Below are 25,207 nucleotides of genomic sequence, written 5' to 3'. Positions count from 1 at the left end.
ACCTCAAACCTCCATGAGACACAGCACTTTTCAAGACAATGAAAGTAAGCATGTGGATTTTAGAACGCTTGGAAAAACTAGCTATTAAATAGTAAGCTAGTCTTCATCATAACTCTGGTGCTACTGCCCCATTATAATATATGAATGCAAGGAGAAAATTGCTTAATTCACATGACTTCTTTTGTCATGTCAGAACAGGGATTATTTGATGGGCACAAGACCTTTGTTTTTAGGTCTCTCAAAAATTGACTTTAGATGGCACATATGAACAGTATTTGACTTCCCTGAAACAGAATATATAGGCGTGAATCCTTGTAGATTACACAAATTTACATACCATATGTGGAAAGATGCCAGCTGCTCTAAGATAGTAAAACTAAAATACTGGAGGACCAAGACTAGAACATTTAAACAAAAATGAAATAACTTTCCCTTAAAATGTTATTAGAACAAGACACATTGAACATGCTTCTCCCTCTGGGGATATCACAAGTGAACAAAAACCACATGACTGACATTAGCCACTATTGGAAGGCATGCAGATACTACAGGGATGAGCATGGTATAGGAAGCTATATAGTATTAGGGTAGAGAATTTTTTGAAGAAAGACAATATTCTTCAGCCTGTCCAAATGTTTCCTTCAGAAGCGATAACACCAGCTGACTACATAGCAATACATAGCAAGTTTGTTGTGTCTGTTTCTCTTCAACCAGATGGAATACTGGCTTACTACAGAGTTGAGTGTATACCAGTGGGAGTGTATGGCCCTCTGAGAAAAGTGTGGCTACGGGGAATCTCTTTTCTGTTTTACAACCTAAGAAATAGGGATGGATTCAAGTCAAAAGCCTTAGTTATTATATGTTACCCCATCCCACTTTAAGCAAGAATGGCACAAGGTATATTTTCTTTTCCTCTCGCTAGCTGATTGTTAAAAAAGTGAGCATTAAAACAACACCCCCTTCCCTCCCATCCCCCTCCCCCCACGCACTATACACTCTGCTACCTTTTTGGCAGACAAGTAGAAAATGTGGAAAAGATGTTACCAAGCAGAATATAGAATGCAAAGACATGCACGTCAGCATCCTGATGACCTATTTTTACTATAGTAATTACATATTTGAAGATATGTCACTATTTTGTCAGGAAAGCTGCTAAAGGCAATGTCAGCAAATGTGCGGATTATCATTAAAGATATTACTTGATAGCTGCAAACATTTGTCTTAAGGTGAAAGACTCTTACAATAATAATCTGTATAATATTCCTATCACAAAAACAACAAATATTGTACTTCTGCAATAATATATATTTGATCAAACTGATTTGGGACTAAGCAGGCTACAAAAACCTTTGTTTGATATGGTATAGTCTCCGGAAGGAGGAAGGGTAGAACGAATGCTTTTTCGCAGGTAGAAGGCTGGCAGATTTCTTTTGAACATTTATTTTATTGCTGCTTTGGTTTCAGTGTAATACTAATTGTATGACAAAATGTCTAGAGAAGGGGTCTCAAACTTCTGGCCCACAGGTCATCTCCATCCGGAGTGATTGTGCAATTTGTCCCAGGACTCCTGGCAGGCTGGGGTGGTGGTTACTTTAAGCACATTACTAGTCCCCAAGTCCCACCCCTTCCCACCATCGCTTCACTCTCCTGCGCCATGGCACCCCATCCCAGAGGACATGGCTTCTGGGATTCCTGGGGGGCTTGGTACAGCACAGCAGCAGCGGCGCCCTCTCTTCCCCTTCACTCCCCTACCCCAAACTCCCTGTGGTGGCAGGAGCTGCAAGGGAAGTGGCATGCACTTGGTGAATGGATTCTCTCTGATCCTGTCAGAGAGCCTGGGTGCCTAGTCTCATTACTGCTCTACCATGACTGCAGTCCAGAATTCTCTGTTTAGTGCTCTGCTCTGCCTGAGGGCCTAGGCTCTGAGGTTTTTGACTACTCTACTTTGCTAAGTAGTGGAAGCCCCAGTGTTAATTCTCTCCAGAACTGTGCTCTTCCAAAGGTCTTGTAGTGAAGTGATGTGGTCTCTCTCCCAGACAACTGTGACCATTCTCCAAGTGCTATCAAGGAGGTTAAGGAAATATTTTTGAGACAAATAGCTAAAATTAAATGTGGAAATATTTGTTTGAGTAAGAATAACACCTTCATCGTAAACAAAGATAAGAACAAACAAACTGACATACCAAATTATACCTTTGGTACATCTAGTCCAGGGTTCTGCATTTGATAGTGGCCAGATAATTCAGATGGAGGTGCAAGAAACCCCATAAAAGGGAGAGGTGGAGTAATATCTGTGCTTGTCCTTAAAAATTGGCTTAAGCCCAGGACTGAGTTCAAAATGGCAATTGCTCTGTTCCAAAAAGCTGGGAAGCCAACAATTCTGGATTGTTTCGCATCTAAAAATATCACCTATATCCAAATCTGACTTAAGAGAGACTAGTCCATGCTAAAAATGGGAGTTCATCAAACATTGCACGTAGCCAGCAGCCATGCTACAGGACTCTTCGTGCCTATTAACCTGCAAATGTGTTATTGTTCATTCTTTCATTATCACTGACTTCATCTCCTATCTCCCAACTATGAACAAAAGTGTGTGATCAGAAAAATGCTTCACCTAAATTTTGAAACAGCCAATAGCTCAGCATTTCCCATCCTTTGGTCCCAGTCATGCTGGATCTGATTCTCATTGACAGTAAGGACTCTTTGCAACACACTGCTACTCTTAAAATGGGCACACACATAATTCAAGCCAACTTTAAGGACTGAGTGGTAATAAAGAATCTTTCGAGTAAATGTAATTTTAGGACATTGTGAAGCACATACATATTATTCACATAATTGACCTGATCCCATGCCCTTTGATGAAGATGGGAATCGATCTATTGATTCCAATATGTGTTAGATCTGGCTTAACATGAGTCAAGTTTGAAGAACCGGGACCTGATATTGGCAAAACAGAAATGGTTATTTAATGCATTCCCTTTCTGACAATAGTAGTTGTGTTATTCTTGGATTTTTTTTCCAGTTCATGACAAGTTATTATGACACTGCAATTTTGATTTGAGCAGTCCTGTACCTTAAAAGCCAGCTCCCTTCACACAATGGGCTCCTAGGGAGCCACTTGTCCCCCAGCCTTTTGTATAGTAACCATGTAACCACTGAAATTCTCAGTAGTTACATGTTTACCTGATTAAACACATTTTAACCTCTCTACTTCTTACAGGAATTTTGTAAATATTTTGTTGCCATTCTTTTATTCAGCAAAATTGTTTCCATCCTTTATTACTGCAATTTATTTTTGCGGTCCAAAATTGTACTTACCATTAAGTAAAAGACTGTCAAAAATTATTTATCTGATTTGAAAAATGATGATTTGGCCCTTTGGATACTTCATACAAACACAAATATACCTGTATGAAATATTTTTCTTTGATTAAGAATGTCTCCTGTAGCTCTTAAATTCTAGAAATGACAGGGTTTCTTTTGATAGGACAGGTTGTTGTTGTAGACATGATGATCCCATGTAGCGTCCAACAAATTAGGTGAGATACTATCTTTTATTGGACCAACTTCTGCTGCTGAATGAGACAAATATTCATGCCTACACAATTGTCTACCTGTCTGTTCTGTCTTTCTCTGCCTTTTATAGAAGAAAGTGCTCAGTACATGGGGTGATTCACGAAAGCCGTTTAAATGCATATAATGTTTAAATCAGGGAACAGATGAGCTTGAAAACAGTCTCAGAACAGCCCCATTTCAAATGTGCATGGCTTTTGTTAGTTGAAAATAAGGCCAAGTATTACTCACTGTTATTGTGATTGCCTGTAATGATGTATTTTAACAAAAAGTATGAAACATGATATAAGTGCTGCCACTGCTGACAACAAAAGGTGGGGTTTTTTTTTTTTTGCATTAAGTATTGGTAATAGAGTTGCTGCTTTTAGATCAGAGGCTCTTTGGTTTAAATCCTAACAGAGATTCCTTGCTTAAAACTTCCTTGCTGTTGCCTGTACCATAACAACCTGATACAGATATTGCCAAAAATTGTTCTTTTAGTCACTTGATAATGTCCCTAGTTTCTGTGATGTTTGGCTTATCTGTTTCTAAATGGGGAGGGGGTTAATTTTTCCTTTTATTTTTTTCTTCATCACATTTTCTTCCATATACACAGTATTATGTTATCCCATATAATAAGGCGGCCTAATGGTGGAATATAGTACACGGTGGAAATATTTCATTTTACTATCTTTTTAACAAATTCCCTTTTGTATCAACTATTCTTCATCATCTGAAGTCTTCAATACAATACCACCTTGCTCTTTGAAGCTGCCAGCCTTCAAGATAGTTGCCAAAGCTCGGTGGTTCCATTTTTCTCACAACAGATGAGAAGTTATACAAATGCAGCCAAATTCTGCTCTTGAACTAGTCTCTCTCTCTCTCTCCCTCGCCCCCCCCCCCCCCAAATTTTACCTCATTGTTTGGAAAAATTCCCATGGACATTTGGCCTAAGTAAATGTTTGGAAGAAGCTGGGCAACAACTTCAGGATTTGGCTCACAGGATGTTGCAATCATGTAACTGAAGGCAAAATTGGACTAACAACACATAGATAAAATGCCTTTTGAATCAACCTGGTGGAAAAAAATCCAAAACTTTTTCCTGTTGAAAAATGTATTTTTTTTTGACAAAATGTTGGTAGTTAAGATTTCTCAGGCCAAAGTTGCCATTTCTGGTCAGTGAAAAATAGAATGGAAGAACCTAGAACATCTGGTTGGTTGGACACTTAGATGGGATGTCAGAGATCCTATGCCTGCTATGCTTAATTCAAAGCAGAAATCTGAGCTTGAGTCTCCCACATCTAAGGTCAGTAGAACACTAGGGATGTAAAATCCCACTTAATTGGTTAACTGGTAAAACATAATGTTAAACTAATTAATTGATTCAGGGGAGAAGGAAAGGTGATCACCATTAAGGGTTACCAGTTAACCAGTTAATATTTTACATCCCTATAGAAAACCCAGAATCAAGTCTTAGCTCAGAATTAGACATGCTGTTTCTAACCTTCTCTTTTGTCGCATGGGAACAAAACCAAAGTTTCATATGTTTGTGAAATTTGGAAAAGTTTTCTGGCCAGCCCTATCTATTATCCTTTTTTAAAGTTAATAATAAATCTTATCCTATATTATTCTAGGTTGTTTCTTGAGAAAGAGGTGATTGATAGAAAATTATCTTAAAACCAAAATATCATATGATTTAGGTCAGTCATGGAAAACAACTAGTTTTAGCTGTGATTAGGTAGCTCAGGTTACAAGGAAGTATGTAGTTAGTCAACCAAAAAAAGAAAGAGGCAAGGTTACATGTTAACTTGTAGTGCAATGTAATTACTATATACTTTTTCATTACAAATTTAAACTAGCAGTTCACAGATAACTTAGAATGTTTGAAAAACACAATGAAAAATGAACAATACTTACAACCATACCATTTAGGGACACCCAGCAATCTGGTGGGAAATCCTGAAGTAAAGGTACTAAGAACTGAAGACAACCATCCCAGTGGCAAAGCAGTAGCATCATTCCAATTAGATTAAAGATTCTCACCACAGCACTGGCCAGATCATATGTCATGTGGAAAATCTGGAGATAAAAATGACAGATTATTTGGGTGATTAAATTCAGGTAATACAACATGAGATTTCTTTCATCCAAGCAAACTAAAGAGAAGCAAGCAACACTGTGATTTTCTTGGATTTAATTCATCATATAAAACCACAACACTATTTCCCATATAGCGTCAATGTTTGACACTATGGGTACATCTAGACTACCGTGTTTTGTCGACAAAGAGCATCCAGACACATTGAGTTCTGTCGACAAAGCAAGCTGCTTTGTCGACAGAACCCTGTAGTCTAGACGCAACCCTTCAGGCAATAACACCTTCTGTCGACAGAACTCTGTCGACAGAAGGTGTTATGCCTCGTAAAATGAGGTATACCAGCGTCGACAAAACTGCTGAGTTCTGTCGACGTTATGTCGACAGAACTCAGCAGTAGTGTAGACGCTGGTATAGTTTTGTCGACAAAAGTCCACTTTTGTCGACAAAACTCAGTAGTCTAGACACACCCAAAGTCATTATTTTGTGCCTTTCACAGACTCAAAGACTTTAGCACCAGAAGGGTCCATCATGATCATCTATTCTGATCTCCTGCACATTCCTGTAACAAACACATAACCTCTGGCTGAGTTACTGAAGTCCTCAAATCATGATTTAAAGACTTTACCTGCAGATCTTAAATTGCTTAACAAATATTAATTATTCCTTACCAGTGAAAGTAGTTAATTGCTATTTCCATCTTATAGACAGACAAAGGCACCCAAAATGCTAAATGAGCAACGACACTGTTCTGCTCTGTTATTCTTTTCTGACAATAGACTACTACAACAGCATAATTCCCAAAATGTTAACCTACCTATATGGTACATTATGCAGTGAAGGAGATGACTAGATCTAAAAAACTAGCTTTATATCTTTGTTATGTCTATTTAATTTAACATATTATTTAATCTGTATTAAGGTACCTCTCACTGTAATATTTAAGAATCTTCAAATGAGAAATTTTCACATTTTCCCCTCAGTTTTCATTGTTGCTTTATGTTAATATATGTGTGTGTTCTGTCCTTTCTCAAAATGTGCTAAATATTAAAATGAAGAAAATGAAGAGTAAGAAATAGCCTTTAATCATATTGCAGTCACATTCTCAATAATCATTGTTTATTTACCAATTCAGTACACAAAACACCTGACCCACCATACCACAATCATACAAATGGAAGTGTAGATTTTATGACACTAGGATTTCAAAATAACCCCCCAAAGTCTAATTTTTAAGTGGAGTGTCCATACTACCAAGCCCATTATTTCAAAATAACAGACCATGAAATGCAAAATCTGTGCTCCTACTTTTCATCAGGAATAACGCTAATTCCAAAATAGGTATTTCAAAATAATGGCATCGTGGACACTTTGGTGCCACTATTTTGAAATAATTACTCCCCAGAGTAATTCAGACTAATTATTCCCCAGTGCTTCCTGGGGCTCCAAGTCTGAGGTAGTGTGTCCACATTAACAGAGACTGCCTTGGACTAATTTTGAGGCTTTTCCATGGTGTACACACATTAGTTCGAATGTGTTACATCAGGAGTTATTAAGCTGAATTTAATAATTTTGAAAGACTTTCCTAGTGTAGACTTGGCCATGACTGTTAAACACTATTAATTTCCTAATGTATTCCAATTTCCAAAACACTTGGGCCACCACATTTTAATTAGCAGGGTTCAACAAACTGTGGTGATAGCTACTCGCCAGCCCCACACCGTGCATGTGCTAGACCGACACTGCGCATGCGCGCAGTGTTGGTGAATGGGGCACACGGAGCGACCGGCTGAAATCTACTAGCTACGGGCGAGTAGAAACAGCGGTTTGTCAAGCCCTGTTAATTAGTGTGTTCTGTTAATGCCTTCATTGGACGAACATCTGCAATGTCCATACAATGAAGAAAATCTACACACACACACACACACACACACACACACACGCGCGCGCGCGCGCGAGAATGTGCAGCTACTGACATACCACATATATTCAATAGCTTTTTTAGGGCAATTTTGCTGGATATAATTAGCATGTTCAGAAGCAGACACTTTGTTGACCACATACAAAGTAAGAATTAGGTCTTATATTTAGAAAGAAACGTACAATAAAAACTATCTTTAAACATTTTCCAAACAATTAATCTTTTATTTGAATTTAATTGCTTGTGAAATGCAGCTCACTCAAGGGTAAAATGTGCCACTATTTAACAGTGTACATCAACATCACCTAACATTTCAGGAAAGAAGGTGAAGAATGCATTATCCTACCAAAATTTGATGGGACTTGTAAATAGAATATATATCCCATCTCAAACTGAGGTAGGAAACATTGCTGCTGAAAATGGGAAACAGTTTTCCACATCCTCACAGAATGAACTTTCCTGCAGATGGAGATAGAGGGTAGCAAAGGAAAAGAAGTAAAAAGACACAGGATTGAATTGCTGTCAAGACTTGGAGAGGAAACAGGAAGAGGGAAGACCCTGTAGCCTTCCAAATATAAGCTTCTTTGTCATGATGCAATAAGAACCTCCTACTTGGCATAGAAACTGGTCAGACTACATAATCATAATGGTTCCTTGATCCCTTCTGGCCTTAAAATCTGTGAATCAATTAAATTTAGAAACAAAAGACTATTATTTCAAAAACTACCTTCATACTTGCACATGCAGTTTTACATGTTTTACACGTGGAAATGGAAATTTGTGTTGGTAAACCATTAAATATCTAAACTGAATAAATAGTTTATATTATTTGCAGGTGTAAAAGAGTAAAAATGAAATTTTCCAAAACACCTTCAGAGGCATCTTCCAAAACACTGCTGATATTTTCTGTTAGATGGAGTGTGTTCCACTTTAAAACTGAAAAAAGATAGTGATTCTTCAATCTGAAATTAAAAATTACCTAAATGGGACACTCAATTGCTTCTCTAGATACTAAAACTATATATAAAGACTTTTTCCCCAAGCCAGGTATTTGTTAAAATATTTGTTCCAAGTCCCAATTTTTATTTGAAATGTGTGACACGTCCTTAATAATATTATTCAAAATGTCATGTGTTACCCCAATACCATTTTATTCCTGTCAAAACTCAAACTGGTACTGAGAATTCACGAGAAACTACTGCAAATGGAAATGAATAGTGCTGCTAGATTTTGCTCTTCAGGAATTTTAAATAGAGCCATAATTCTTGTGCTTTGATTAAAAAGTTGTGGGTTTTTTATTGCATGGAATGCAACTCAAGATTAGTCAGGAAATAACTTTACTTAAAATAGTTGACAGCAAATAATGCTGTACTGTTGCAGAATGCCCCAAGCTGCAATTGGCAACTGTCTGAATTGATATCAAGATACTTTTACAGCAATCAAATACGCTTGAAGGTGAAATCCCAGCCTAATTGAAGTAGGAGGATGGCCACTGGAGCCATGATTTCAGTCAGAGTGCCTATTTGAGCTGTGATGAACAAAATTGGAAAATTTAGTTATTAATACATGATTTCTACAGACTTTGTAACCCAGATTCTTAAATTATTGTACTAAAATACACAGTAACATCGCTGTTTTACAGCTGGAGACACAAAAGCAAAAGATTAAAGGTTAGATATTTAGAAGAGCTCTGTCAGCTTCCACAATTTGGACACGTTTTTAAAAGGAGCATGGCTTTCATTTAGACAGCAAATCAGAGGCAAGATTTTCATTTAAAAAATTCAATACACTAGATGATACATTTTCTGAAAATTTGGTCAGAAGCATGATGTTAGGAGTGTTGATTATTAAGGTTAAGAAAGAGGAAGATTTTAGGTGCCTAAATGGGAGAACAGCTCTTCTGAAAATATTGTTCTCATTGATGGTGCTGAGTATTTGGAGCTCTGGCCTTCACACAGCATTACATTGATGAAGCAAGGACAAGAACACAGATCTTCCAACTCCCATGGCTCTATTGCAAGCACTACTTGAGGCCACCAAAACAGTTGTGCAGATACCCAACTGACATGAGTGCATAAAAATGATTAGAGTCATTCCACTTGTAGGTTCCACCTTTGGCATAGTTGTGGGCTAGGGAAAGGCCTGACAAGCAAAGCTCATATCTTGGCTTTTTGCTTTCCCAGAATTTGGAGAAGTTAATTTGTGTAGGCTTGGTTCATTTTTATTTTAGATCCTTTGAACTAGATATTACTCATTGAGATGATGTGGGAAATGCATAGAAGGATGCATAACAAAGCCAATGAGTGATGGCACTACCAGGGAAATTTATATGAACCCTCCTATGGGATACTTACATGGCGCCTGCATGCAATAACAAAAGAAGCATAAGGCTGCATCAAACCCTGGTTGCCCGGTTAAACTGCTTGTTAGCCTAATGTGGCTGCTATAAATCACAAAGATTAGTATAATCCTGTTATCACAGAGGCAAGCTAAAATTTAAGCCTATTAGTTGGGGCACTGTGTTCAAATCTTTGGGCCGTAGTGCCTGGGTCTTGAGATGTGTGTGCAAACTGAGAAACCATTAGATTGGCTGGATTTGGCAAGGACTATCCCAATGTCTATCCTGTAACAATGGCCAGACTAAATAAAGTTGTGTCCTTTTGGCACCATACAAGTGAGTCTGTCCCTTCATCAGTGGTGTGCCTTTACAGCAATGATCATACATTTATAAAAGCAATAACATGCATTGAAAATGTGAAGTGACTACACACTCCATAAGAGGAATGAATAGTCAGTGTAAGTCACTGCAATGTTTCATTCTTTGTGAAAATTTTCACTCAAGGAATGACTTCTGTGCTTCTTAGCATTCAGGATCAGTATTACAGATGGCTTTTTGGGTTCTGAATGTTATGTAGGTAGCTTACTGTGGTATATTAAAATCAGCATTTCACCTATACTCTTTATCCATCCTATTTTTATCACTCTTATTGATACATTTAGTGTTTACATATTGTAATGTTCTATATTGCTAATTACAATATCTTTGTAGTGTACAGAATTATCTAAAGAATAACACAAAAATAATAAAAATACTCAGATAAACCAGTGCACATATTTGAATACATATTCAATGAAAATTGATTTTTTTGTAAATTAAAATTATCATAAACAATGTTTGTTTCTTTTGAAGTTTTCTGTGTTTTGGTTTTTGTCAGAAGCTGGCAATTAAGATATGTTGAGATTTAGCTAACCCTCCTCTACTTTTCCTTTTTCCCTCCATTTCTAAGTGGCAATATGGAAACAGGTTAAAAAAAAGGGGGTGTGGTGACAGCAGTAAAAAAGCAGGTGGAAGGAAAAAAACCTGGTTTTCAGTCTTTTGTTGAAAAATACATTGGTTTCCTAGAAAGTTTAAAGAAAAAGTTTAAATAGAAAAGTTTTCAAAACTTTCCTCCCCAACATTATATTTTGATTTCCTGAAAGAAGTTAAACTTCCTGAAAAGATCCAATTAAATAGACAAGTTTCACAACATATCTTAACACTAAAATTCACATTTGCACATCATCACTACAAACAACTTTCTACCAAGCCCTTCTCATCTATACATTGGCATTATAACCCTGTGCAACCCAAAGCATATCAAGTATCAAAGTATAGCAGGTAGTGAGATGTGAATTCTCAAAATACCAGGATCCCAAACTACTTAGAATTTTATAGAACATCACCAGAACCATGGTTTGAACTTGTAAACAAACTACAGATACAAATGAAATTAAAAAAATGTATGTATGTGTTGAGCCCATTTGATTCCAATGTGTCGACTGGCTTGAACTCCACTACATTCAGTCACAGCATTAATAAATATCCTGTTGATATATTTTTCATTTACAGGGTAGGCAATCTAACGTGGAAATCCAATTCTATCAGGTAATATTTTCCAATTGCATAGTAGAACAATTGTCATATATGGAAGTAAATTAAAAGCCATAACAATACTTACTAGAAGATGTACTGGCACTAGTATACATACAAGGTATCAGAAAGTACTTTACAAACAATCAATGAATTAAGCCTCATCAAAACTGTCCTCTATAAGGCGTTTATAATGGGACAATAAAATGTACCTACATAGTAACAGAGGCACCGAAAGGATAAGAGAAATCTACAGTCCTCCTGATTTTAACCATTAGTTACATGGCCAAACAGCAGCAAAGCAGCCATAAGAGAGCCAGAAATAGGACTCGGGAAACCTGACTCTTATTCTGTGGGACCAAGAGTTTAAGCCAGATCCTTTAATGGTAAAAGAGACACTGTCAAGATAAAAGTAATAGCTAAAACCTTCAAACATTTGTGCCTAAAGTTAGGTTACTAAATCCATGCTTGGACATCTAAATATAAGTGGCCTCATTTTCATAAGTGCACTGCACCTACAAATCCTGTTTAAGTCGCTCAGAGCTGCAGGTATCAACACCTTTGAAAATCAGACCACTTTTATTTGGGATTTTTACTAACACTAACTTAAATTACTAAATCAAGGGAGAAATAAAATCTAAGTCTAGTGTATTTTACACTGTTTTTCTGTCCTTTTTTATTTTTATTACAATCTGTATTTAACTTTGATTAGATGAAGATATTACTTCTTCCTAGAATTTGTCAATTTTGCTATCTGGCCTTTATGAATTACCAATGTTAACATTTATGGTTTGGAAAAACTAATAATTTTATATTAATTTTATAATTTCTTTCCGCAGCATTTAAACCTGAAGTTTTCTTCCTAACCTACACAGACAAGGACCCTTTAATTTAACATGGCTGAAATGTAACCCTGGGGTGAGTTCAACTATGAATGTTTTACCAACACCTGCTTGTTAAGAATAGAAATTTGCTCTAAGAGTCAAAGAGCTTTCATGATTATCTCAGCTTTCACTCACACTTTATTAATGACTCTTTTCACTCCCACATGCAAAGGAGAAAGCAGACTCCTGCCTTCCCATATTTACAATGCAGTGCATACTTCAAAGTACAGAAATTCTGCAAGCTCTGATTTTTGAGATAAGACAAAGAACTTTTGCAATCCTAACTACCAGCTCACTTCCTTAATGACACTGAAGAGCTGTCATATTAAGTTAATAGTGTGTATATATTCTCACTAAAAGAGTATAAACTCTACTGAACTCCATGTCAAGGAATGCAGTCAGTTAATCCCTGCTACTCTACGTTGATTTTTAGGTTGTTTAGGGTAAATGTCCATTAACTCTCAGGGAAAGGCAAAAATCCAAGGAGTGACTGGAAAATGTGTTACACACTGTGATGGCATGAAATTTGTTCACCTACTCAGTGGCACAAGGAGACTGGTTCCAGTCTGATACCCCATAACAGAAAGCTGCCATGTCTGTGTATAGGTCTGGGTGGGGAGGGCAGACAGTTTTACTCCTTTCTCCACTGCCCCTCCCAATGGGGAAAGGAGCAATACTCCCAGACTTCCCCACCAGCACTGTACACAGGTGTGGCAGCTCTGTGGGCTGGGAGTTTTGCTCCTTTCCCCATCGGGAGGGTCAGTGGAAAAGAAGCAGAACAACCAGTAGTTCCTCTGGCTGCCAGATCACCCCCAACCCTCCCAGATAATATGGGATAGCTAGGGGAAGGGAAGACCTGGGCTGGAGGTAGGACAGTGTCATATAGAGGGTCATATGGGGAGGTCACATGGCCTCTCCTCTCATACAAGTAAGAATGTTTGTTTACTTGCTCCACTGCAGAGATCTCTTTTCTCCACCACCACTCTATAAAACTACCTTGGTACCAAAGGTGCTCAATATTGAAAGGCTGGTACAATTGGCAACTATATCTTTCTTTTAATCCTCAGATCAAGATTTATCCCTCAAGTTGCAGGCAAAATATGACATGACACTTAAACTAAAGGAAACTATGCACAGAGCCTGAAATATTAAATAGCTACTATGGGCACATCAGAAAAGGTCATAGAATCACAGATTTGGAAGAGACCTCAAGAGGTCATGCCCAAAGCAGGACCAACCCCAACTAAATCCACAGCTTCTGGAGCTAACCCATTTCGGTGCTTCATCACCCTCTTAGTAAAATAGTTTTTCTTAATATTCAACCTAGACTTCTCCCACAAATTGCTTGTGGACAGTAATTCCTGAGATTTTTCTGAAATCAAATTGCAAGTTCAACAATAGAACATGAAAACAGACTCCATGGAATGAATATTGGTAATAAAAATTACAGTCTTTCTGCTTCCTTCTCTGTATCCACCTGAAATTACTGGTTTTACCATTTAGAGCAGCAAATGGTGACAGACTAAAAGTTATAACACCCAGATCTCTTGTCTGAGCTTAGTTTTTATTTGGTCTCCAGCAAGATGATATTCAGTGGGAAAGCTCCACAAGAAATAAAATAATTTAAAGAGGGAGAGAGATTGAAACCATTTTTGGACATCCTTTATACAGGCTTGAAGGGGTCCATTCAAATCAGTGAGAGCTCTTTGGCATTCTCTACATTGATATTTCATACCCTCTACAATATGTAATTCAGGGTACGTCTACACTACAGCGCTAATTCGAACTAACTTAGTTCGAATTAGTTAATTCGAACTAAGCTAATTCGAACTAACGCATCTAGAACTAAAAACTAGTTCGAATTAGTGTTTTGCTAATTCGAACTAGCATGTCCACATTAAGTGGACCCTGAACAGGGCTTAAGGATGGCCGGAAGCAGTGCCGGCAGGGCATCAGAGGAGGACTTAGAGCGTGGAGATGCTGTCTCAGGCTAGCCGAGGGCTGTGCTTAAAGGGTCCCGACCCCCACCCCGGACAGACAGTTCTCAGGGTGTCCCACTTGCAAAGCAGTCCTGGCTTGGATTGCCCGGAGTACCCACACTGGGCACATCACAGCACTCGGCCATCAGACCGGCTGCACTTGCCGCAGGCTGCCATCTGGGGAGAGGGGGCAATTGGGGGACTACAGGAGAGCTTCCACCCCCAGAAGCCCGCAGAGCCAGCTCAGTCCTCCCCATCGGGGGTGCGTACCCCATTCCTCCCTCAGCTCCTTCCACTTCCCCTTCCCTAGCCCCTTTTCTTGATGTACAAAATAAAGGACAATTGTGTTCAAAAATGGATTCTGTCTTTATTGAACAAAACTGGGAGAGACTGGGAAAAGGAGGTGAGAGAGGGGAAGAGAGAGGCTGGGAGAGGGGAGGGCAACTAAAATGATCAGGGGTTGGGAACAGGTCCCATATGAAGAGAGGCTAAAGAGACTGGGACTTTTCAGCTTAGAAAAGAGGAGACGGGGGGGGGGGGGGGACAGGATAGAGGTCTCTAAAAGCAGGAGTTGGGTGGAGAGGGTGCAAACAGAAAAGTTCTTCATTAGTTCCCATAATAGAAGGACTAGAGGACACCAAAGGAAAGGAATGGGTAGCAGGCTTCAAACTAGTAACAGAAAGTTGTTCTTCACAAAGCAAAGAGTCAACCTATGGAACTCCTTGCTGCAGGAGGCTGTGAAGGCTAGAACTAGAACAGAGTTTAAAGGGAAGTGAGATCAAGTGATGGAGGTTGGGTCCATGGAGTGCTATTAGCCAGGGGTAGGAGTGGTGTCCCTGACCAAGATTTGTGGCAGTCTGGAGAGGGATGGCACGAGACAAATGGCTTGGTCACTGTCTTCGGTCCATCCCCTCCAGGGTCCCTAGGGTTGGCCGCTGTCGGCAGACAGGCTACTGGGCTAGATGGACCTTTGGTCTGACCCAGGACGGCCATTGTAAGCTCATGACTCAGGGTCGGGGGTCTCAGTGGACCACCTTGATTTTCATGCACACCTGCTCCTGGGTGGCCAGGCTGGCAGCTCTCCTGCCCTAGACGGCCACTTTCCTGTGCCTAGTGCGGAGGTTGTGGACGAGGTCCACGATGTCCGCACTAGCCCAGGCGGGTGCCCGCCTCTTGCGGTCCCGGGCAAGCTCCCGAGAGCCGCCAGCCTGGTCCCAGGAAGAGGGGGAGGGCTGGGGGGCATCGGGTGGGTGGCTCGATCCGTGCCAGGTGCAGGGTCTGCTGGCTGGGTGCTGGCAGGCTTGCACCTGGCACGGGCACCGTAGCCAGCCCGTGCCCCTTTAAGGGGTCCGGGGCCGGGAGGGGGGCAGACGAGTTTCCCTGGTGTTGGCCAGAGTGGCCACCAGGGAAACCTGGAGAGGGCTAGCCTCCCACTAGTTCGAATTAAGGGGCTACACACCCCTTAATAAGAACTAGCTAGTTCGAACTAGGCTTAATCCTCGTAAAATGAGGTTTTCCTAGTTAGAACTAAGCACTCTGCTAGTTCAATTTAAATTCGAACTAGCGGAGCGCTAGTGTAGCGCCTATTAAAGTTAGTTCGAACTAACGTCCGTTAGTTCGAACTAACTTTGTAGTGTAGACATACCCACAGATACTGATGACCAAGAGAATTCTCTGTAAAGATCAGTGAGACACCGATAATCCCGAACCAACTGTCACAACAGTCTTTTCAGTTGACCTCAGTGGAAGACAAATCTGGCCTGAGAGGTCTATATATTTTCTAACATTACAAAATGCTAAACTTAAAGTATGTTTCGAAAAGTATCCTGTAAACACCTACTGATTGGGATGCTTGGATACGCCTAAATGGTAGCTTTGTGTAGTCAACTGCATCTTGATATATGTAGTTAATTTTATCATACATATTTTATAGCTAATAATTACATAGCGGGGAAAGGTATACAACACTATTTCATCTAGTTATAGTTATAATTTTGAAATGCTGACAAGTACAACAATCTGCATTCATTTTAGCTAACCCTAGAGGGAAAGCACCAGAGTTTTAACAAACAGAACAAACTATTTTTAATCAAACATGTCTGAAAAAAAAGAGTTGAGGGCAGCATCTTTTAAGTAACCTTTTAAAATCCTTTTCTAGATCTCGTCACTCTGACATTCAATTTTATTACACAGGCCACATTTATTCCACTTCAAGGCATACAGAAATGGAAGCCAATTTGTGAGTAGCAAAAGGAACTACACCACCACATATAAATGCGGGAAAGGCTCTAAGTCTTGATTAAACATGCAAAATAGAACACAACTAATTTTCTAGAAAAGGAATTGGGCAGGTGTTGGAAAGGTCTAGTAGAGCTCAGAAAGCAAGCTTAATGCCATATATATTTTATGCAGCAAATTAATCAATGCCGTGTGAATTAACTAACTTCTTCCACAAAGTCTAACAATTTTGAAACCACTGATATAAGAAATACTGTTTTACATCCAGCAAACACAAACAACCCCATAGCACTAAAACAGAAACACTCTCTAGATCAGTATTTCTCACTTGTGACCACCATGGCTGCATGCAGCCACCAGGCGCTTTTCTTGTGGTCACAGACTTCTGCGCTGTGATGGGGGGGAAGGTGTGAGGAGAAGCAGTGACCCCTCTTGGCCCATGGTGCTCCTGAATGTTCGGCCTTGATGTTGGTTGCAGAGGCTTCCACTTGGACCCTGCTCCCCTCTGGAAACGGTTGCCAACCTTTGAGGATTGACCCTGGAATCTCAGTCTCCTAGAATTGGCATGCCTCTCCCGGCAACTACTGAAAGCAATCCTAGCGATTTTAATAGGATAGTTTAAGAAAATGAGATTACATCAAGATGGAAAAAAAAAATCTCAGCTTCGCTCAGAGTTGGCAGGATCTTTCTTGTGTGTCACCTTTGAATTCTCTTCAGTATTTCCACATCCTTCTTTAAGTGTAGATACCAGAACGGGACACAGTCATCTAGTAGTTGTCTTACTAATGCTGTGTATAGAGAACTGATCTCTTCCCTTCCTCTGCTTAATATTCTCCTTTTTCAACAAAGGATCCCATTTGCCCCCTTTGACATAGCATTTCACTGAGAGCTCGTGTTGAGGCAATTCAATTCAGTGACTGCTGAATTCTTCTCTGAGTCAGTGCTTTCTAAGACAGAGTCCTATCCTGTAAATGTAACGTGTATTCTTGGCTCACTGATGTATAACTGTGCATGGGGTTACATTAAAACACATTTTGTTGGATTTGGGGCATTTAACCAATTCAAATCACTCTAACCACAGCCTGTCCTCCTCATTATTTACTACCCCAACTATCTTTGTATCATCTGCAATTTTTTTCCAGTACCAATTTTACATCATCAATTTTGTTGATGAAAATATTTAATAGTGTTGAACTAGTTGTAGGCTAGTTTAAATAACACCACTAATCAATATGGTTACATTAACAACTGAATTATGAGATGTGACAGTGATACAGGTTTTTAAACCATCTAATCTGTGCCTATTAGTTCCATATAAACACAAGCTGGGTATTTTGCTTTGTTTTAAAATCCAAACAAAGCTGGGTATGAAAGTGAAATCCAAGAATACAAGTTTGATACAGAACACAAGAGCATGAGCATGAGAATGGCAATATTGCATTAAACCAAAGGTCTATCTAGCCCAGTATTGTGTCTCCTGACAGTGGCACAATGCTGAGTGCCCCCAAAGGAAAAAGAATATCTACCAATCCATCCTCTGTCAGCCACTCTCAGCTTCTGACAAAACCAATTGCCAGTGATGGACCTGTCCTTTATAAATTTATCAACAACTGCTATTATCAGCCAAAATAAAACAAAAACATAACATTTCTCACCTTAACATTATATTCACATTCAGTTAAGCTTTGAAAAAGTGCCCCTTATACAGGGATGGAGACAGACTTCACCCAGTCCTGGGCAATGTGGTAGTGGATTTAGTTGTGGGCCACCTGGAAAGAGCAGAATGGGCGGGGCTAGCGGAAGCCACTCTCGGTGCTATAGGGTATGTCTACACTACCCTCCAAGTTCGAACTAGGAGGGTAATGTAGGCATACCGCACTTGCAAATGAAGCCCGGGATTTGAATTTCCCGGGCTTCATTTGCATAAGCGGGGAGCCGTCATTTTTAAAACCCCGCTGGTTCGAACCCCGTGCAGCGCGGCTACACGGGGCACGAACTAGGCTTCCTAGTTCGAACTACCATTACTCCTCATTTCACGAGAAGTAACGGTAGTTCGAACTAGGAAGCCTAGTTCGAACTACTTAGTTTGTGCCCCTTGTAGCCGCGCTGCATGGGGTTCGAACCAGCGGGGTTTTAAAAATGGCGGCTCCCCGCTTATGCAAATGAAGCCCGGGAAATTCAAATCCCGGGCTTCATTTGCAAGTGAGGTATGCCTACATTATCCTGCTAGTTCGAATTAGCGGGGTAGCATAGACATACCCCATATGGACTGTGCTTCCCCGTCAGCTCTCAGAGCTGCCTGGACAATGCTGCACTGAGCTCTGGCAGTGATTTTATGGTCTCAGAGCCCCAGGCTCTTTTACATCACTGGGTTCTGTGGCAACTGTCCCCTTTGCCCCCCCCCCCCCCCATCATCAGCACTGCCTTTTTAAAATTCCCAATGTACATGATAATGGTTGCTGCTGTATTCCGTTTGCACACAAAAATGGTGTCCAGACCACGACGAATGGTGTACCTAAGAAAACCATAAATTTTAGACCAGGAGTCTAAAGCGGCCGCTTTTGCACAAAATCTTGCCAGTCTAGATGCACCCTGGGGGTATATCTACACAGTATTGTAAACCTGGGCCCGTGGAACCTTGTGGACTTGCCTGCACTTCATTATCCACTCTGCATTGCTGAACCTGGATTTTACAGTGTGGCTACGTCTACACTGCAGGCTTCTTGCGCTAGAACTTTTTGCAGGAGTTTTTGCACAAAAAGTTTTTGTGCAAAAGCGTGTCCACACTGCCATGTGCTTTTGCACAAGAGCATCCATGGCAGGGTGAACACTCTCTTGTGCAAGAAAGCTCTGATGGCCACTTTAGCCATAGGGGTTTCTTGTGCAAGAAACCCTGTTGCCTGACCACACATGCCTTTTTGCACAAGAGCTCTTGCTCAAAAAGGCTTGTTCCTCATAGAAAGAGGGATAACTCTTGTTGAAAAAGCCTTGTGTTCTTACTATTTACTGTATTTTTTCTTGAGCAAGAACGCACTTGTAGTGTGGACGCTCCACAAGTTTTTTGCACAAAAACTCTGCAGTATAGACGTAGCCTCACAGTATCGCATCCCTACTGCACTGCACAGACCTTCTGTAGCTTGACCTACATCCAGACTGCAAAATGATGGGGTTTGGATCCATAGAGCTCTTCCTGAATATAAAAATTTGTATCTGCATCCACATTTGCAGGGCTCTGTGAATCCGAGGGGCTCTGACCCACCAATCATAGCAGGATCTTAGGGTCAGGGTTCTGATACTTACTATTTACCCAAGTGAGACAGATTTGTGTGTAGATGATAGGTTTGGACTCAAACCTGAGTTAGAACCTGGGCTTTGTTTGAAGCACAGCTATACCCTGGAAGTTACTCCATCTCTCAGTCTGAAGTATTATTTTACTACTCCCCATTTCATAGATTTTTTGACCTTATAGTGTGGGGAGAAGTGATCCTTGAGTCTTGTTAAACCTATTTGTGACTGATAATATCCCAAAATATGAAGGACATGTCCAAGGAAAGATCCACATACACTAGTTCAAGCCGTATTTTCCAGGCACCAACAGACAAAGAGAGGATTCTTTGGACCAATAGCCTTGTTTTAAACTGGCTTAGTGCCACCTATCTGAAGCAGCAACTGAGATCACCTCTGATCCAAGGCAGGCCCCAATCCCTAGGGAGACATTGGAAGAACTAAAGGACTAACCACTAATCTACACCCTCATCAAAATGAAGGGGATGATCTCTGCTAAGCTTATTAGCAAGCAGGGAAGGTTCTTTTATTGTTTTTAATATAATCTCTTGGTAGTTTTTTACCTTAAAAGAATAAAATAGGTGTGTACAAAAAGAACTATGTGGTAGCTACAACTGTGGGCAGTCTTGCAATTAGCTGTCTCTGAACAGAAAACAAGCTTTGGCAGGCCTGTCTGTCCTGGGAATAGCAATGAAAGCAGGGAACTCTGCTATGTGAAAATATCCCATTTGAAAAGGAAGAAAACATGGGTCTCAACCTAAGAAATCCAATGGCTGGGGAGCCTGAGAATGGTGCCTTTGCTAAAACACTGAAGGTGGTGAAGCTGCCCTGAACTGACACCCATTCCTGTCTAATTCCCACAGTCTTTGTCTGATGCACACATGCTGTGAACGGAAGCTTCAGGGGGTAGCCGAGTTAGTCTGTACAGCAGTGGTCTCCAAACTTTTTACGCCCAATATAACTTTTTAAACGTCAGAACAAGCCAAGATCTACAGCCCCATCCTTCCCCCAAGACCCCACCCCTTCCCTCTCTGTTCTCCTCCTCTCCATCACTTGCTATCCACAGCCCATATACACTTCCAGGGTACAGCTACACTGCTGTTTTTTCGATTTTTCTATAGGAAGAGGTCTTCCCAACATTTGGCCTGTCTAGACTGGGCCAAATGTTAGTAAAATCTCTTCTTTTGGAAGCCCCCTTATTTCTTAGAAACGAGGAATACAGGGGTTGCCGAAAGAGCATGTTTGCTCTTCTGCTAAAAAAAGCGGAGGAACAAACGCATCCCTGGACCCTCACTGGGTTGACATAGGAGGTGCAGGCTTTAGGGTGGGAATGAGGGATTTTGGTATGGGATGGGGTGAGAGGTGCAAGCTCTGGGAGGGAATTTGGGTGCAGGAGAAGGTAGAGAAGGGGATGCTGGGTTGGGGAGGGGATTCCTGGCTGAGGAGTACTGGGGTCAGGTGGAGGGTTGGAGTGCCGAGCAAGCCACAGGCTTGGGGATGTGAGGGTACAGGAGTTTGGGTTGGGACTTGTGAGGGGCTCAGGACAGGGAGGTTGGGAGTATGATGAGCTCAGGACACAGTTTTGCAGTGTATAGAGGGTGTCGAAGTGTTGTGGCAGAAGACTGAGGATGTGTGGGTGCAAGAGTTTGGGGATGAGAGAGGCTCAGGACAGGTGGTTCCAGTGTATGATAGGGTCAGATTTGTGGTTGGGGGGGAGGGCAGTAAAGGAGTGTTATGTACCAGATGGGGGTTTGGCCCCAATTAGGGGTTTGTTGGCCAGGCTTCATTTTTAAATAAAATACTATGTCAAACACAAAAAAGTTTCTGCATTGTCTTTATTTACGAGAAGGGCGGAGAACATGTTTTGAGACAGGGGTTACTGACCGACAGAAAAGTCAGTTGGGGCCACACAAGTGAGATGCAAAAAAATAACTCCTCCAAAACCACACAAGCCTCACTAATGTGGCCCCAACTGCGCTGGTGGAAGCAGGGGATGTGGTACTGGCAAAAGGTGTTAGTGGGTGCTGGGGGGAGAACAGGTTGCCAGTGGGTGCTGCTGCAGGGGACATGGGACAGGGTGCTGGGGTGAGATCAGGGTACCAGTGGGAGCAGGGGACAGAGTGCTAGGGTGGGGGCAGGGTGCCAGAGGGGGCGTGGGGGCAGGGAGTCCCCTGTACACGCCTCCTCCGGGGACTCCTCCCCACAGAGGAAGGAAGCCCTGGAGCGCACCTCCTCTGAGGACTCCTAACCTCTCCCCAACCCCCACAGAGGAGGGACGCCCCGGCGTGCGCCTCTCTGGAGACTCCTACCCTCCTCCCTGCAAAGCAAATCCCGGAGCGTGCCTCTTCTGGGGACTCCTAACTCTTCCCCCCACCCCCAGGAGGTCCCCAGCATGCCACACACCTGGCCTTTTAGGTAACGCGTTGGCTGTTTGGGGGAGGGGAGCAGCCAGCGCACTTCCTGAAACCCCGGAAGTGGCACGCAGCTGTGGGACTTCCATCCACCCCGCAGGAAGCCGACACTACTTCCTTTGTCACTGGAGGTAGGTAGTGGGGCTTCCTGTGGGTGGGGAGAAATGGGGGGGGGGGCCCGAACGCCTCGCGATAGACTGGTTGAGCCCTCCCAATCGACCAGCCGATTGCGATCGACGGATTCGTGACCATGGCTGTACAGGATAAACTTAAAAACAATAAATAGTCTGGTAGCACTTTATAGACTAACAAAACATGTAGATGGTATCATGAGCTTTCGTGGAAACTAGCCAGTTCTGCAAGGCTGCACTCTATGTGGAGTAGCATCATGCAATGCAATGGTGAAATGACTCTGGAGACAAGCTGCATGAACAATTTATCAAATACTTAGATCCCTCCTATGTCTACTACTCCATCTCCTTGGGACATGTTCTAACATTCCAAAGCCCTCAGTAGCTACAAGCTACTAAAGAGTTTTCCTCCTAAATTTTCCCTGTCTGACGCCCAGGGCAAGCAAAAAATCAGTCCGAGACCAGCCAGAGTTTTTCTAGATATTAAAATGCCATGATTATAAACTTTGCTGCTCTCTAGTAATGAAACCATCCCTAATTATGTTGGATAAAACCTTTATATTGTACCAAACCCTTCCATGTATTCCTTGTTTTTTAAGGAAATAAAGCTTTAAAAATACACACAGAGATTGCCTAAAAGACTTTTTAAAGTTGAGTCTCTCACACCTTCAGTTCAAAGGTTAATGCTATTCTTAAAGTGGTAGAGTGAAATTTTGGACCCTCACTTATACTTTACATTTTCAAATTATTAATTGGTATTAATTATTAGTCTATAAAAAGACATTGAATAAATAATATTTGGCCAAATTATGGACAATGCTTAATTTGTAATGAAAGAGGTGCCAGACCTCGTGCAATTTTTTCAGATTCAGAACTGATATAGCAATTCTAGAGGTCCAGGGGCATATTCCTGGCAAAAGTTCAACAATGATTGTGGACTTGTGCCTGGGGAGTAAAGGGGTGCCTGCCTCAGCTACTCATGCTAAAAACAGCTGTGTGATGGGGAGAGAATAGGCCATTATGTCCTTCCTTGGGCATATTGATATAAGAGAGCAGGAACAGGCAGGGAATGCGTCAAGCCTGCATTGGTATGGGCATATGCCTGGGGCATATGCAGCTCCAGATGTAGGGCTCAGTCACAATCTGCTGCCTGGGACAGTATGAGATTAAGCTACTCCATACACTAGACTTGTGCCAAAGCTATGACTGAACTCATTCCTTTAAAAATCTAACCGTACTATAAATGCATCAAATGCTCAACCCCATTAATCATTAAAAAAAAAAGGAATATTAGCACTCAATTTTTTTACAATCCTCAAGTAGTATTGGTGGCCTTAAGAAAGAAACAAAATAAAATAATATTTATACTAAAAAGGAATAAATAGCCCCTTGCATACATCCTCAAATAAAGAGACAGACAGACAGACAGAAACAACACATAACTAATGGCATCAAGGTAACTACAAAAGCAGTGCAAATCCTGAGGTTAAGATGAATAAATAAAGAACCAACTAAATATTTGGTTATTTTTCAAGTAATGGAAAGGAACTCTCTCCTAATTTGCTATACAGGCAGTCCCCAGGTTATGTACAAGATAGGGACTGTAGGTTTGTTCTTAAGTTGAATTTGTATGTAAGTCGGAACTGGTACATATGTACCCCAGGTGTCCCCGATTCAGCCGCTGCTGAAACTGACTAGCGGCTGACTACAGGAAGCCCGAGGCAGAGCTGCTTTGCCCCGGGCTTCCTGGAATCAGCCGCTGATCAGTTTCAGCAGCAGCTGACTTGGGGACACCTGGGGCAGAGCAGCTGGGGTGCTGCTCTGTTGGTCCCGCAGCATAGCACCTCGGCGCTGCGGGGACCGACCTGGCAGCCCCCCAGCTGCTCTACCCCAGGCATCCTGATTCAGCCACTGCTGAAACTGACCAGCGGCGAGAAAAGCCTGGTCCGCGCACTAGTTCCTCCCTCCCCCAGCAGACCAGGCTTTTCTCGCCACGGAGGACGGGGGCAGCGGGACCACGGCGTGTGTGGGTGGTCCTGCCGCCCACGTCCTCCGCAGTGAGAAAAGCCCCGTTTGTAAGTATGGATCCAAAGTGTCAGATCCACGTAACCCGGGGACTGCCTGTATACAATCTAAACATTCAAGTTCAATTGTGATCTCTCTGAAGTTCTCCTTTCAAACTTCTTAATTTTCCCTTCAATTGATTTCTCTCTTTAGCACTTATTGATTCTCTCCCGTAGGAAGAAGATTTGTAAAACAATTATTTGGTATCCTTAAGTATTCCCTTAGAATAACAACAAAAGTGTATAAATGCCATTCCATTAGTAATCTATTTGATCTTCACTTATTGTGTAATAGTAATTTCTAAAGTTTAAATGATTCCATAATTTGTGTGCTGCTCCAAAAGTGCACATAATGTACTAGGTAATGCATATGTGTGACAATTTAATCTACTGGATGCAATATCAGACCTTTAAGTGTGTAAAGCTCTAGTCTAAATCTACCAAAAGCCCAAATTTCTGTGAGACTACACCTCACAAGGAGCTACTCCTCTTAAAAAAGTAGTTACACAGGAATGTACATTGTTATTTTTGAGGACTACTTATACTTTTCTTCTTGTTTAAAAAAGAATATCTTTAAATATCTAAGATATGAAGATGTGATTGGTGAAATCTTGAGACTCCTGAAATGGCAAAACTCCTATTAACTTCAATGAGGTCAAGATTTCACCTAATGTTTCCCATCCTTTGCTGAAGAATGAGGTCAGTGAGTAGTCACTTTCAGAGAAAGTAGCAAGT

At 41.2% G+C, this 25,207-nt stretch overlaps 1 protein-coding gene across 2 annotated transcripts in view; it reads right to left on the bottom strand.

The window, feature by feature from the left end:
* Positions 1-25,207, bottom strand: part of HCN1 (hyperpolarization activated cyclic nucleotide gated potassium channel 1) — a 296,887-nt gene that overhangs the window by 122,464 nt on the left and 149,216 nt on the right. For both annotated transcript variants that reach the window (XM_075932483.1, XM_075932484.1), the window contains exon 3: positions 5,473-5,634. In XM_075932483.1, the coding sequence (XP_075788598.1) occupies positions 5,473-5,634 (162 nt within the window). The remainder of the gene's footprint in view (positions 1-5,472; positions 5,635-25,207) is intronic.

The sequence above is a fragment of the Pelodiscus sinensis genome, chromosome 6 (genome assembly GCF_049634645.1).
Source record: "Pelodiscus sinensis isolate JC-2024 chromosome 6, ASM4963464v1, whole genome shotgun sequence".
Taxonomy (NCBI): Eukaryota; Metazoa; Chordata; order Testudines; family Trionychidae; genus Pelodiscus; species Pelodiscus sinensis.
This window is presented reverse-complemented; position numbering and strand designations above follow the sequence as displayed.